This window comes from Lynx canadensis, chromosome A2 (assembly GCF_007474595.2).
Source record: "Lynx canadensis isolate LIC74 chromosome A2, mLynCan4.pri.v2, whole genome shotgun sequence".
NCBI classification, from domain to species: Eukaryota; Metazoa; Chordata; class Mammalia; order Carnivora; family Felidae; genus Lynx; species Lynx canadensis.
In genome coordinates this window covers 6,630,215-6,645,470 of record NC_044304.2, presented here as the reverse complement: position 1 = coordinate 6,645,470, position 15,256 = coordinate 6,630,215, and the positions used below count along the sequence as shown (strand labels likewise).

The following is a 15,256-nucleotide window of genomic DNA, read 5'->3' as shown; positions in this document are numbered from 1 at the left end:
GAGTTGTATGGTTTTTAGGACTTATGTTTAAGTCATTAATCCATTTTGAGTTAATTTTTTGTGAGTGATGTAAGATAGGGGTTCAATCTCATTCTTATGCATGAGGATATATAGTTTTTCCAACACTGCTTACTAAAGAGATTATCCTTTCTCTTTTGAGTATCCTTGACTCCTTTGTCAAATACAAGTTGATTGTATATGTGAGGGTTTATTCTGGGCTCTCAGTTCTGTTCCATTGGTCTATGTGTCTGATTTAATGTGAGTATCACACAGCTTTGATCACTGTAAGTTTGTAGAATAGGTTGAAATCAGGACATCTGATGCCTCCATCAGAATTGTACAGAAACCAGGGCACCTGGGTGGCTCAGTCGGCTCAGTGTCTGACTTCAGCTCAGGTCATGATCTCACAGTTCATGAGTCTGAGCTCTGTGTTGGGCTCTGTGCTGACAGCTCAGAACCTGGAGCCTGCTTTGGATTCTGTGTCTTCCTCTCTCTCTGTCCCTCCCCCACCTGTGCTCTGTCTCTCTCTCTCAAAAATAAACAAAACATTAAAAAAAAAAAGCGTACAGAAACCATTTCAGGCTTACAGAGGAGCCCAATCAGGTTACAGATATAGCTTATTAGAGCCCATAACTTGGGCAACAGTTGGGGAAGCATGCAGTCAAACACATTACAGGAGAAAAGTGGGAGCCTTGTGTTTTCGCATCCTCCCTCTTTGCTGAACCCAGGGGTATAACCACAAGAAATACTCATGTACCTGTGTAAAAACTGCCCATTGGTTTCCTGTGGTATCTGGGGACTTGTAATGCCAAGCCACATTGCTCTCAGAGCTAGATGATTTGGGAGCCAGTCCCTAAGTTTTACCATAAAAGTTGGTGCCCTATGTGTGTGGTCCTAACCCTTCACTCCTCAGGGATAAGCTGAGTCTGGGATTCTCTCCTGGTTGTGAGGTGCTGTCCCAGGGGGTGAGGTCGATGGTGTGAGCATACCTCAACTTTTCTTACCTGTTTCTATGTAGGTCCTTTCTCAGTCCCCTGATATGTATGAGCCACCCAGCCAGTTTCTGAGTTTCTCTCAAAGGAAATTAATCTGTGTGTACCAGTATGGTCAGTGTAGGAACCTCGTATTCTGCCATACTGCTGATGTTGGTGAGAATTCATTAAGTTTAAACTTCTAATAAGGTCAATATAAGGTCAAATTTATTTAATTCATAGAATTGGGCAATGTTAAGGAGTGACAAAGACACATTAGGGTCCTATAAAAATGACAGTTTTGCGGGACAAGAATGATCAAATACTGGAAATCAAATACTGGCTGCATGAGGGGTGCCTGGGTGGCTCAGTCGGTTGAGCGTCCAAGTCTTGGTTTCAGCTCAGGTCATGATCTCACAGTTTATAGTTTCGAGCCCCCTGTCAAGTCCTCTTCTGTCCCTCCCCTGGTCACACTCTTGTGTGCTTTCTCTCTCTCTCTCAAAAGAAATAAATTAAAAAAATACTGGCTGCATCAATGTAATATCTGTCTCCACGGTCACATTGCTTCTTCCTTTCTGTGTCTCCTTCACTCCTATCTATTTTATAAGGAAACGTATCATTTATGGTTAGGACCCACCCATTTAATGCAGTATAAGTACATCTCTTGCAAAGGCCCTTTTTCCAAATAAGTATGTTCATCCTTTCATTATATACAAGTTACTTTACTTTTTTTTTTTAATGTTTATTTTTTAGAGAGAGAGAGAGAGAGAGAGAGAGAGAGTGAGCATGAGCAGGGGAGGGGCAGAGAGAGAGGAAGACCCAGAATCTGAAGCAGGCTCCAGGCTCTGAGCTGTCAGCACAGAGCCCAACATGGGGTTCGAACCCATGAACTGTGAGATCATGACCTGAGCCGAAGTTGGACACTTAACCAACTGAGCCACCCAGGCGCCCCCATTATATATGAGTTACTAATCACAAATTAAGGGGATTGGGATATTAGCCATATTGGACTGAGGGCCACCATTTAACCTCCACCAGATGTCTTTTGGTTGACTCCATCAAAAGGCCTATTATCATCTGACCCTGGGAAGGACAATTTTCTGTCTCTGGAAATCAGTTACAAGTATGGCATCCATATTTGCTGCCACTATCTTGTGACTTGAAGAGAACCAGTCCTAGGACAAAGCCACCAAATGGAGAAACAGAGTGAGGCCTACTCCCCTGTTCCTGTGCATTCCCTATCTCTAAAGTCCTAGTAATGACAAACAACTATTTATCGTTTGACCATATTAGAGATAGGAATTTTTTCTTATTAGAACCGAAGACTTCCTCACTGATGAAGTACAACTAGCTCATAATTATTTCAGGCTGAGATGATATCATCATACCAATTTTATAGATAATAAAACTGTGTATAGTGAATGCTAAGATTGCCTCAAAAGAATACAGTTTACCAGCGAATGGTCTCTATGATTGCTAAATTGGGGTGTAAGAGGTGAACTCCCTTGCCTCACTGTAGGCCCGACTTTGGGTTTCCACTGACACGGTCTGTTGTGGGATAGATGGAAGCCAGTGTCTGGATCCGACCACAGCTGCACTTCTATCCTGTCTCTGAGCTATCCATATTCTACAGCTTTCCTTTTTCTGAGAATCATCCATATAAACATTATAACACTTTAACTTCTGCCTCAGGTTCTGCTTCTATGGAACTGAGAAAAAATTGAGGAATTGCAATAATTGGTCAAACATAACAAAGCTAAATAAACGTAAACGTCAGGTTTCAATCCCAAGTCAAAATGTACTTGGCTGTTATGTTATCTAGTCATGTTAGAGGCATTTGATGAAAGAAGACTCTAGCATCCGAGTCCTCATATGACTCCTCTAACTTTGATCTATTCTAAACACCCAGCCCAAAGTGGATGGCACAATCACAGAAGAGAAGGTATCCTACTGACAAGTTTCTTCAAGACACCCTGCATGTCACTGTTCCTCAGACTGTAGATAAAGGGGTTCATCATTTGAGGAACGACAATGTACATCACTGAAGCCATGTTAGTCTTCCTGGAAGAGTCAGTAACTGCAGAATTAATGTACACTCCAATACTTGTCCCATAGAACAAGAACACAACTGACAGGTGAGACCCACAGGTGGAAAAAGCTTTATACTTCCTGCCCGCTGATGGCATTCTCAAAACAGAGGAGAAAATTTGAGTATAAGAGAAAATGATTCCAGAGAAAGGAACACCCCCAAGTAAGCTAGCCATAAAATATACCAGGATATTATTGATGAGGGTGTCAGAACAAGCAAGCTTGACCACCTGACCAAGCTCACAGAAGAATTGTGGGATGTCCAAGTCCTTGCAGAAGGAAAACCGTAGCACCATCAGACTATGGAGCAGGGCATTGGCACTACTAATGAACAGTGAGAGCACCATCAGCAGACCACAGAGTCGGAGGTTCATGATAACGGTGTACCTCAGGGGATGGCAGATGGCTACATAGCGGTCATAGGCCATTGCTGCAAGAAGAAAATTTTCAAAACCAACAAAAACCAAGACAAAGCAGATCTGTGTGAGGCAGCCTGCATAAGTGATGCTCTGATTCTGTGCCTGGATGTTCACCAGCATCTTTGGGATCGTGGCTGTACTTAAACAGATGTCAGTAAAGGACAGGTTGGAGAGGAAGAAGTACATGGGGGTGTGGAGGTGGGAGTCTGAGCTGATGGCCAGGATGATGAGCAGGTTTCCCAGGATGGTGACCAGGTACATGGACAGGAACAGACTAAAGACTAGGGGCTGCAGTTCTGGATCCTCCGTCAATCCCAAGAGAAGGAATTCGGAAACTCCTGTTTTGTTTCTGGGTATCATGTTGTTAATGAATCTGATGGAAAAGATGGAGTGAAAATAAAATAAGATGAATGGTCCCCGACTGAGTGGCAGCAGCATCAATGGGGACCTTGTTAGAAATACAAATACTGGTATCACTCCAGACATGCTAGTGATAAACTCTGAGGTGAGGACCAGTGACTGATGTTTTGGCAAGCTCTCCAGATGAATTTGATATATCCCAAAGTTTGAGAGCCAGTGCCTTCTAAAAAATGAAAATGAAAAACAACCTATTTAGAATCAATGTGAACATTTCAATCTTTCCCTCTGCTAATTTTTCCCTCTATCATCTTCTTCCCTCTTTTCCCGCTATTGGCCCTTATATCACCAGCTCTGTTTCACACACTGTGCTAAGTGCTGAGTCTAAAATGAATAAGAATGGTGCTTCCTTCAGAAGTATTTCTTGCCTCTGAACAAATAGATGAGAATAAAGTTATCCAATCTCTCCTGCAGAGTATGCTTCCCAAACTTTGACATGCTCAGAATCATCTGAAGGTTTGTCAAATTACTGATGACTTAAATCATATTATTGCTCCATTCTCCCCTGGGGACACTCAGGTGAGACGAGATTATATCATGGATGTGAAGTACACGGTGTGTGGAAAAGACTAGATCTGAGTTCAGGTTGTCTGACTGCTGATTTGACGGTCTTTTTTTTTTTTTATTTATTTAAACTCCAGTTAGTTAAATACAGTGCAGTTTTTAAAAATTTAAATCCAAGTTAGTTAACATACAGTATAATAATGGTTTCAGAAGTAGAATTCAGTGATTAATCACTTACATATAACACCCAGTGCTCATCCCAACAAGTGCCCTCCTTAATGCCCATCATCCATTTAGCTCAATCTCCCCACCCGTCTCTCCTCCAGCACCCTCAATTTGTTCTTTATATTTAAGAGTTTCTTATGGTTTGCCTCCCTCTCTGTTTATGTCTTATTTTTCATTCCCTTCCCCTCTATCTGTTGTGTTTCTCAAATTCCACATATGAGTGAAATCATGATATTTTTCTTTCTCTGACTGACTTATTTCACTTAGCATAATACACTCTAGTTCCATCCATGTTGTTGCAAATGGCAAGATTTCATTTTTTTGATTGCCAAGTAATATTCCATTGTGTGTGTGTGTGTGTGTGTGTGTGTGTGTGTGTGTATACTACATCTTCTTTAATTATTCATTATTCATGAACATTTGGAGTCTTTCTATACTTTGGCTATTGTTAATAGTGCTGCTATAAACATTGGGGTGCATGTGCCCTTTTGAATCAGCAAATCTTTTATTTGAATCAGCAATATTTTATTGCATTTTAAATACAGTGCACTATTAGTTTCAGGTGCACGATACAGTGATTCAACATCTCCTCATAGTACCAGGTGCTCAACACAAGTGCCTTCCTTGATCCCCATAACCTATTTGACCCATCCCCCCACCTCCTCCCCTCTGGTAACCATTAGTTTGTTCTCCATAGTTAAGAGTCTGATTCTTGGTTAGCCCATATCTCTCTTTTTTGCCCTATGCTCATTTGTTCTGTTTCTTAAATTCCTCATATGAGATGAGTTGAGTGTCTTGACCAATCATTGTTAATGCCTCTGGATGATACAGCATTAGCATTCTTAAACCATCTCTCATGTTTCATAATTTCCTTTTAAAATTTTAATATTTTCATCCTGAAAAATGCCTCAAATCTTTTCCCTCAGCTACAAGGCATGTCCACCTGTACCCATGAAATAGAGTAGCAGTGTGAAAAAGTACAGTAGGTCATGACATCCATTCAAGTATATCCTCTGCACCTAAGCATAGATTTTAAAATGTTGCTTATAAACCTGAAACTCATAGGACTCCTCCAGGGACATGTTAGTCACCTGTGTTAGTGATTCATTCTAAAAGAAACTGGACAACTATGTCAATGATGTTCTCCATCCTAAGGGGACTTTTCCGACCAAGGTGATAGGTAGGGTATCATTTTTTAAAGAACAGCTAAATGAGAGAAAAAATAAAATGCATAGACTCTTAAGGAAATAGAGGGAAATCACAGCAGTTATTGACCTTTGGAAGACAAAGACTTTCAAGAGAGTACAGATTTATAAGATACTCGTAAGATAATCAAGTGCCCTAACAGAAATGTTTCTGTAAAGCAGTCGTTCTCCTTTGCCTGGGGGAGACAGAAGTGGTCATGACAGCCTTTTTCATTTGGTGTGTTACTTAGACTCAACCATTCTGAATTTAATCCAAACCACCACTTGCTTTGTGAATAGGGAAAATTGTTCAATGGTATGAGATGCCTTGGTGTCCCTGATGTAGAGTGGAAATTGTCAAAGTCTTATGGGGATGCTGCAGTGATGAGCAATGCATAGAAAACAAGCAGCCAGCACAGCACTGAGTATATGGGACCCTCCTAATAACATTTCCTATTGTGTGTGTGTTGTTTGGTCCATGAACAACGGCACCTGGAATATTTCGGTTCTCAGAAGGAAGCAGTGGGGTGGGCAACAGAGGAAAGACAATAAAAAAAGAGTACATCCCTAGCATGATAACTGCAAATTTCAGGGAAGCATTTATGAGCTGAACCTCTAGCTGGGAACCTTCATTGTGTGGAAAAGGTATGAAATGAACACGAATGATATCAATATTCATTTGGCATGGACAGATGATGAAATATATAGCAATTAAAATGAATTAAATAGTAAAATGAATCATATTTATAAGTTGAGAAAAAATAAAAACCTATATATTATGCTAAGTGAAATTAGTCAGAGAAAGACAAAAATCATATGACTTCACTCATATGAGGACTTTAAGAGACAAAATAGATGAACATAAGGGAAGGGAAACAAAAATAATATAAAAGCAGGGAGGGGGACAAAACAGAAGAGCTCATAAATATGGAGAACAAACTGAGGGTTACTGGAGGAGTTGTGGGAGGGGGGATGGGCTAAATGGGTAAGGGGCATTAAGGAATCTGCTCCTGAAATCATTGTTGCACTATATGCTAACTAATTTGGTTGTAAATTTAAAAAATAATAATAAAAGCAAAAAATGTAAAAAAAAAAACCTATAAAAATTTATATGACAGAAAGTCTATAGCATGAGAAAACATGAAATATATATTGAAATCTCTCAGGTAGTAATCCATAATAAAAATAAACCCAAGCAAAAAATAGCAGAGATAACAACAAAGGTCCAGGTTTCCCACTGGTTGACATCATTAAATTTAGACACTTTAATGTCCTCATTCTAGGTGTTTTTATTGTAACATAATATAGATATAGGTGAAACCCCCACATCATAAATCTGCACCATCAAATCTTGATTCTTTTCCTTCCCCAGGGGAACCACTACATTCACTTTATATACATTACTCCCCTGTGATTTTTACTATGATTGGTATTATCATTTTATGAAAATTACATTCTCTTGCATTTTAAAAGCTTCATATAAATGGAACCATACAGCCCATACCATGTAAAACGAGCATTCTTATGGAATTTATTTTCTGATTATGTTGGTATATTTATTACTATTTATTTCTCCATTCCCTATCAGATAGATATGATGTTAATGCCTTTTATCCTATACCTGTTTATGAAAACATGTGCAATATAAAGCCATGCATGGGGGGATGACATCATATTCAAGATTGTATTGTCTCTGAGAAGGGGAACAAAGAAGAACTGGGTAGGGACGCCTGGGTGGCTCAGTCAGTTGAGCGTCTGTCAACCTAGGTCATGATCTTGTGGTTCCCAAGTTCGAGACCCACATCGGGCTCTGTGCTGACAGCTCAGAGCCTGGAGCCTGTTTTGGTTCTGTGTCTCCCTTTCTCTCTGCCCCTCCCCCACTCATGCTAGGTCTCTCTGTCTCAAAAATAAACATTAAAAAAAATGAAAAGGAGGTGTATAGAAAGAGGTGCTTTCTTTTCGCGCGCGCGCGTGTGTGTGTGTGTGTGTGTGTGTATAACTTTATAAAAATGACCTGAAGCCAATACAGCAGAAAGTCAACATTTAAATGTTTACTAATTCTGGAATGAGTTGAAGGGTGATCATATGTTTTTTATTGTATATCTCTGCTACAGTTATATAAAATGATTGGTAATTTTACAGAGAAATATGTGTACTAGGAAGGTAGCCAGCCAAATCTTTGTATCTTGTCTCTCCTTTGTGTCCTCAAGGAAGCTACAGGGATAATACACCCTTCTATGCAATGGTATATCAAGAACCAAGAAGGCAAATAAAAGGAAAAGCTGACCAAACCCGTTCCCTACAACCACCACAAGAATTCAAGTAAATGTCAGAGAGTTTATAATAGTCATCTTGTGTTAAAAAGAGCAGATTTCTAAACCATCAAAATCCTAGAGAAGAACATAGGCAGCAACCTCTTTGACCTTGGTGGCAACTTCGTACTAGACTCATCTCTGCAGGCAAGGGAAACAAAAGCAAAAATGAACTATTGGGACTTGATCAAGATAAAAGGCTTCTTGCACAGCAAAGGAAACAATCAACAAAACTAAAAGGTAGCCAATGGAATGGAAGAAGGTATTTGCAAATGACACATCTGATAAAATGTTAGTATCCAAAATCTATAAAAGAACTTACCAACCTTAAACTCAAAAAACAAATAATCCAGTGAAGAAATGGGCAGAAGACATGAACAGACATTTTCCCAAAGAAGACATCCAGATTGCTAACAGAAACATGAAAAGATGCTCATCAGGTAAATACAAATCAAAACCACAATGAGATACCACCTCATACATGTCAGAATGGCTAAAATCAACAACACAGGAAACAAGTGTTGGTGGGGATGTAGAGAAAGAGGAACTTCTTACATTGCTGGTGGGAATGCAAACTGGTACAGCCATTGTGGAAAACAGTATAGAGGTTCCTCAGAAAGTTAAAAACAGACCTACCCTATAACACACTAATTGCACTACTAGGTATTTACCCAAAAGATACAAAAATATTCATTTGAAGGGGCACATGCTGAGAACAGAGGGTTGCTGGAGGGGAGGTGGGGGTTGGAATGGGATAAATAGGTGATGGATATTAAGGAGGGCATTTGCTGTGATGAACACTGTGTGTTATGTGTAAGTGATGAATCACTAAATTCTACTCCCAAAACCAATATTACAGTATATGTTAACAAGAAATCTAATAAAAATTAAAAAAAAAAGAAATTGAAAAAAAAAAAGAAACCACAAAAGGACAACAAAAGTTACTTGTAAGCTTATACCTACAGATGACTTTTCTTTACATTAATATTACACATGCTGCTTTGTTGTTTTTTTTTTAATTTTTTTTTAACAATGACTTATTATTGAGAGACAGACGCAGAGCATGAGCAAGGAAGGGGTAGAGAGAGGGGGAGACACAGAATCCGAAGCAGGCTGACGCGGGGCTCGAGCTCACAAATTGCGAGATCATGACCTGAGCTGAAGTAGGACACTTAACCGACTGAGCTACCCAGGCACCCCTACCCATGCTGCTTTGTAATTTACTTTATCCACTTGAAAGTATATCATGATTTGCTTCACATGTCAAATGTCCTCTTACATTAAAAAAAAAGGGGGGGAGGGGCGCCTGGGTGGCGCAGTCGGTTAAGCGTCCGACTTCAGCCAGGTCACGATCTCGCGGTCCGTGAGTTCGAGCCCCGCGTCAGGCTCTGGGCTGACGGCTCAGAGCCTGGAGCCCGTTTCCGATTCTGTGTCTCCCTCTCTCTCTGCCCCTCCCCTGTTCATGCTCTGTCTCTCTCTGTCCCAAAAATAAATAAACGTTGAAAAAAAAATTAAAAAAAAAATAAAAAATAAAAAAAAGGGGGGGGAGATTTCCACTCAGGGGGGAAACAGGTTCAGTTATTTTTTATTGTTCTGTCATTTTTAAGAGAGTTTCGGAGACCAGCAGATTGAGAATTGGGTGAGTGATCGGTACAAAGATAGATGGGAACTAGTCAACAGGAAGTCAAACTGGAGTGCCATTGGACACTCGGTTCCCATCATTCCATGCATGCACACCCCTCATTGCTTCTTCTGGATGAATCTAGTAAAATACCTGTCCTCCTTACAGAAGCATTAACTAAGGGACTTTCATTTACCTGGCTGGCATCAATGTGGAATGATGTATGACATGTCACTGAGATACAAAGATTGAAGATCTGTCTTCTGGAAAGGCAGAGAGACCAAGTAGGCAATGGGCTTGTGGTCAAGAAAGATCATTCCTGGATGGAACCTCAGGTGTGCTTCTTCCTGACTAGGCAAGGGCTGTTGAAAGAAGCTGTCACAGGCTGGCACTTTACAGTGTTGTATCTCTGGGGATCAATATCCAAAGCTCCTCATTAGACAATACTTTTAATGTCATTCTGATCCCTGGGCTATGAAAATCCTTAAAGACCAAGACCATAGAATAGAGGAATGCATGATGGCTAATCCTTGACCCTATTAGGCCAGGTGTATGCCCTCTATTTTCTCTACCTGCTCATGCTCACCCTCATTTGAAATACCTTGTGCACATATACACAGAATCTTTTTCTAATGAATTCTAGGTTTCTTTTTTTACAGTTACAAAGAGAGGCATCACTATGTGATTAATGATGTATTGAAACCTGATTCCAATTTTAAGTGTGCAAATATTGTTTATGTACTGGGTATAAATACCATATTTGTGATTATAGTTAAGATATTGTAAAATTCAAACTCCTAGGCATATTTCACCTCTAGAGTCACTGCATGTTTCCTGTACCTTTTTTCCTTTTCTCCGTATTTTACATGGCAGCTTCTCATCTATCCTTTGTGATCCTTGTAGCTGCAATCAATGTAGATAGGCTTCATCCTCTCCTTTTAAACTTTCATAATCACTGGTTCCAATTCCACAAATGGGTTCAATGTATATTATTCTTCACACTGGGAGATTTTGGATTGAATTATGGTTCTTCATTTTTTTTAAGTTTGTTTATTTTTGAGAGACAGAGACAGACAGAGCATGAGCAGGGGAGGGGCAGAGAGAGAGAGGGAGACACAGAATTCGAAGCAGGCTCCAGGCTCTGAGCTGTCAGCACAGAGCCCAATGTGGGGGTCGAACCCACAAACTGTGAGATCATGACCTGAGCCAAAGTTGGATGCTTAACAGACTGAGCCACCCAGGGGCCTCTGGTTCTTCATTTTTAATTGTGTTGTGGTAAAGTACAACCTCACTGAAAGGCGGTAATGTACAATTTGTCCATTACCCAGAGATTTCATCTGTGATTTAATAGGTATAGACGATATTCCATGTTAATACTCAAAAATATTTTTCTTTAAGGACTTCAGTATTTTCATGTATTCACCAATTTATTTCACATTTTAACACCCTCTAAAGGAATTTTCTTTATATTTTAAAATATAATTTTCGAAAATAAAGGGGCGCCTGGGTGGCGCAGTCGGTTAAGCGTCCGACTTCAGCCAGGTCACGATCTCGCGGTCCGTGAGTTCGAGCCCCGCGTCAGGCTCTGGGCTGATGGCTCAGAGCCTGGAGCCTGTTTCCGATTCTGTGTCTCCCTCTCTCTGCCCCTCCCCCGTTCATGCTCTGTCTCTCTCTGTCCCAAAAAAAATAAATAAACGTTGAAAAAAAAATTTAAAAAAAAAAAATAAAAAAAATAAAAAAAAAAAGAAAATAAAGTTATGACAAGATGGCCTTGTAATATCACTCTTCCCCATATTAAGACTAATGAACTTGAAACACATGAATAATAGGGAAATACAAAGACTTAGCTGAGGTCAAAAAATGATAAAGTTTCCCACATACCACAAATAAACAAACAAAAAAACCATAATTGGTAGGTGGGCTGGAGCCAAGCAGTTCTGCTGATTTATGTAAACAGGTGAGTGGATACTAACTCTTCTGGGTAATGAGGATTAAAGAATGAAACTGGGTCCCAATCTTACACCACTCACAAAAGTCAATTCAGAATGGATCAAAAACTTACACGGAAGATCTGAAACTGTAAAGCTCTTAGGAGAAAATGTGGAGGATAATCTCACTGACGTTGGTCTTGATGATGATTTTTTGGACTTGACACCAAAAGCAAAGGCAACAAAGCAAAAACAAACATGTCAGACTATATCAGACTTAAAAGACTCTACACAGGAAAGGAAACAATCAACAAAATGAAAAGGCAACTTATGGAATCCAAGAAAATCTGCAAAGCTCGTATCCAATAAGGGGTTGATATCCCCACTATATAAGGAACTCATACAACTGAATGGCAATAATACAGATAATCTGATTTATTTATTTATTTATTTTTATTTTTTTTCAATATATGAAATTTATTGTCAAATTGGCTTCCATACAACACCCAGTGCTCATCCCAAAAGGTGCCCTCCTCAATACCCATTACCCACCCTCCCCTCCCTCCCACCCCCCATCAACCCTCAGTTTGTTCTCAGTTTTTAAGAGTCTCTTATGCTTTGGCTCTCTCCCACTCTAACCTCTTTTTTTTTTTCCTTCCCCTCCCCCATGGGTTTCTGTTAAGTTTCTCAGGATCCACATAAAAGTGAAACCATATGGTATCTGTCTTTCTCTGTATGGCTTATTTCACTTAGCATCACACTCTCCAGTTCCATCCACGTTGCTACAAAGGGCCATATTTCGTTCTTTCTCATTGCCATGTAGTACTCCATTGTTTATATAAACCACAACTTCTTTATCCATTCATCAGTTGATGGACATTTAGGCTCTTTCCATAATTTGGCTATTGTTGAGAGTGCTGCTATAAACATTGGGGTACAAGTGCCCCTATGCATCAGTACTCCTGTATCCCTTGGGTAAATTCCTAGCAGTGCTATTGCTGGGTCATAGGGTAGGTCTATTTTTAATTTTCTGAGGAACCTCCACACTGTTTTCCAGAGTGGCTGCACCAGTTTACATTGAGGGACTGATTTTAAAATTTATATGAAAGAGCAGTGGAGAAAGAATACTTGACTTGATGAGAGAGAAGAACAAAGTAGAGTAATTGCTTTCACGTCTATAAAGATTAATTATGGAGACACAGTAACTAAAATGGTGTGGTTCTGGCACAGACTGAAAAGCAGAACCAATGAAACCTGCCCACATGTGAAGATTTATTGAGGACAGAAGCATTGGACAATTTACTTATGACAATGTGCTTTTGCAGGGGAAGGATGGTGTCATTCGACAAAAGCCTTTAGCTTGTAGGACTCAGAATATTTAAACAAATTGGTTAGCAGGAAGCTGGCACCATTGGAGTTCTTGTTATATAAGATTATCAGGATAATTGGTAAAGGAAAGGAGACCTTAATTTGCCAAATTCCTTCTCTTTCCTAAATTCACATAGGCTGATTATCTCACGCTGAGAGACTAAGAAATCTGTGCTTTTCTCTCTACCTCCTTTTAAAATTATATGTTTAAGGTGCACATAATGATTTGATATACAATGGAATGTAATGGAATTATTACCATCTGCTTTGATGGTTCCAAAAAAAAAAAAATCAAGCTCAGAGTGTCCACATAAATTTTCAAAGATACCAAAGTTAAAGAAAACAAAAGTTGTTTTTCAAACTAACTTGAGCTACTCTTATGGTATTTAACCACTGAAACTTAAGAACTTAATGAAGGAAGGGTCAGACAATCTGACTCTCCCAATATTCCTGCACTTTGGCTCACCCTAGAAGCCCAAGACCAAGACAGGTGGTAACACAATAATAAAAAAGGAGATGTTTCTCAGATCAGTTTCCTCAAGGCTCCCTTCATGTCCTTGTTCCTCAGGCTATAGATAAAAGGGTTCAACATTTGAGGGACCACGGTATACATCACGGAGGCTACTGCAGTATCCTTGGAAGAATGAGTAACTGCAGAACTAATGTACACCCCAAAAGCTGTCCCATAGAACAAGGAAACCACGGAGAGATGAGACCCACAAGTGGAAAAGGCTTTATGTTTCCCCCCAGCTGATGGCATTCTCAGAATGGAAGAGACAATTTGAGTATAAGAGAAAATAATCCCAAGGAAAGGAATACCACCCAAAATGCTAGTCACTAAATACACCAGGATGTTATTGATGAGGGTATCAGAACAGGCGAGCTTGATGACCTGAGCAAGTTCACAGAAGAAATGAGCAATTCCCAGGTCTGCGCAGAAGGAGAGTCGCAGCACCATCAGACTGTGGAGTAGGGCGTCTGCAATGCTGATGCTCAGGGAGAGTAGAATCAGCAGGCCACAGAGGTGGGGTTTCATGATGACTGTGTACCTCAGTGGATGGCAGATGGCCACATACCGGTCATAAGCCATTGCTGCAAGGAGAAAGTTTTCCAAGCCTGCAAAAAACAGGACGAAGCAGACCTGGGTGAGGCAGCCTGTGTAACTGATAGATTTGCTCTGTCTTTGGATGTTCACAAGCATCTTGGGGATGGTGGTGGTGCTGAAACAGATGTCAGTGAAGGCCAGGTGGGAGAGGAAGAAGTACATGGGTGTATGGAGATGGGAGTCAGAGCTGATAGTCAGGATGATGAGTAGGTTCCCAAGCACAGTGGTCAGATACATGGTCAGGAATAGCCCAAAGAGAAGAGGCTGCCATTCCGGATTTTCTGAGAGACCCAGGAGGAGGAATTCTGTTACACTTGTTTGGTTTTCTGGTTCCATGTTCTTGATAAGTCTGATGGGAAAAATACAGGTGAGACAACACATAACAGAGAGGACACATAACAAGGATGCTTTATTTTAAAGTTTGTTTATTTAGAGAGAACGAGTGGGGAAGGAGCAAAGAGACAGGAGGACAGAGGATCTGAAGCAGGCTCTGTGCTGATAGCAGAGAGCCTGCTGTGGGGCTTGAACTCACAAAATGTGAGATCATGACCTCAGCTGAAGTCAGATGGTCAACTGACTGAACCACCCAGGCACCCCAGTGATGCCTTATTTTAGAAAATCCTGACATGAATCGAATTGAACTCAGGCTTCCAGACTTTGGAGCTGAACTCATAACACCATATGATGCAATCTCTGACTAGTGCAGATTTAGGTGCCCTAAAGCATTGATCAGACTTCATCGCTTGCCTTTTGGAAGTTTCCACCGGCATAAGACTGCAAGTGCTTTCCTGGTGCTTTAAGCTGTTATGGTTATTATTTTAATAGAATTCACTTTTTTCCTAACATTAGAGTATTTAAACACTCGCAGGGTGCCTGGGTGGCTCATTCAGTTAAGTGTCTGACTCTTTTTTTTTTTTTAAGTTTATTTATTTTGAGAGCAAGAGAGAGCGAGAGCAGCGGAGGGACAGAGAGAGAGAGAGGAGAGAAAGAGAATCCCAAGCAGGCTCCTTGCTGTCAGTGCAGAGCCCAACGTGGGGCTCAAATTCACAAACTGTGAGATCGTGACCTGAGCTGAAATCAAGACTCAGATGTCTAACCAACTGAGCTGCCCAGG

At 40.4% G+C, this 15,256-nt stretch overlaps 2 protein-coding genes across 2 annotated transcripts; both read right to left on the bottom strand.

The window, feature by feature from the left end:
- Positions 1-2,899: 2,899 nt before the first annotated feature.
- LOC115503420 (olfactory receptor 7G2-like) lies at positions 2,900-3,859 on the bottom strand. Its single transcript, XM_030299620.1, has one exon. It carries the CDS (start codon positions 3,836-3,838, stop codon positions 2,900-2,902), a length of 939 nt encoding a protein of 312 aa, XP_030155480.1. The 5' UTR covers positions 3,839-3,859.
- A 9,701-nt stretch (positions 3,860-13,560) lies between these two features.
- Positions 13,561-14,499, bottom strand: LOC115503454 (olfactory receptor 7G2-like). Its single transcript, XM_030299667.1, has one exon. It carries the CDS (start codon positions 14,476-14,478, stop codon positions 13,561-13,563), a length of 918 nt encoding a protein of 305 aa, XP_030155527.1. The 5' UTR covers positions 14,479-14,499.
- Positions 14,500-15,256: the final 757 nt, after the last annotated feature.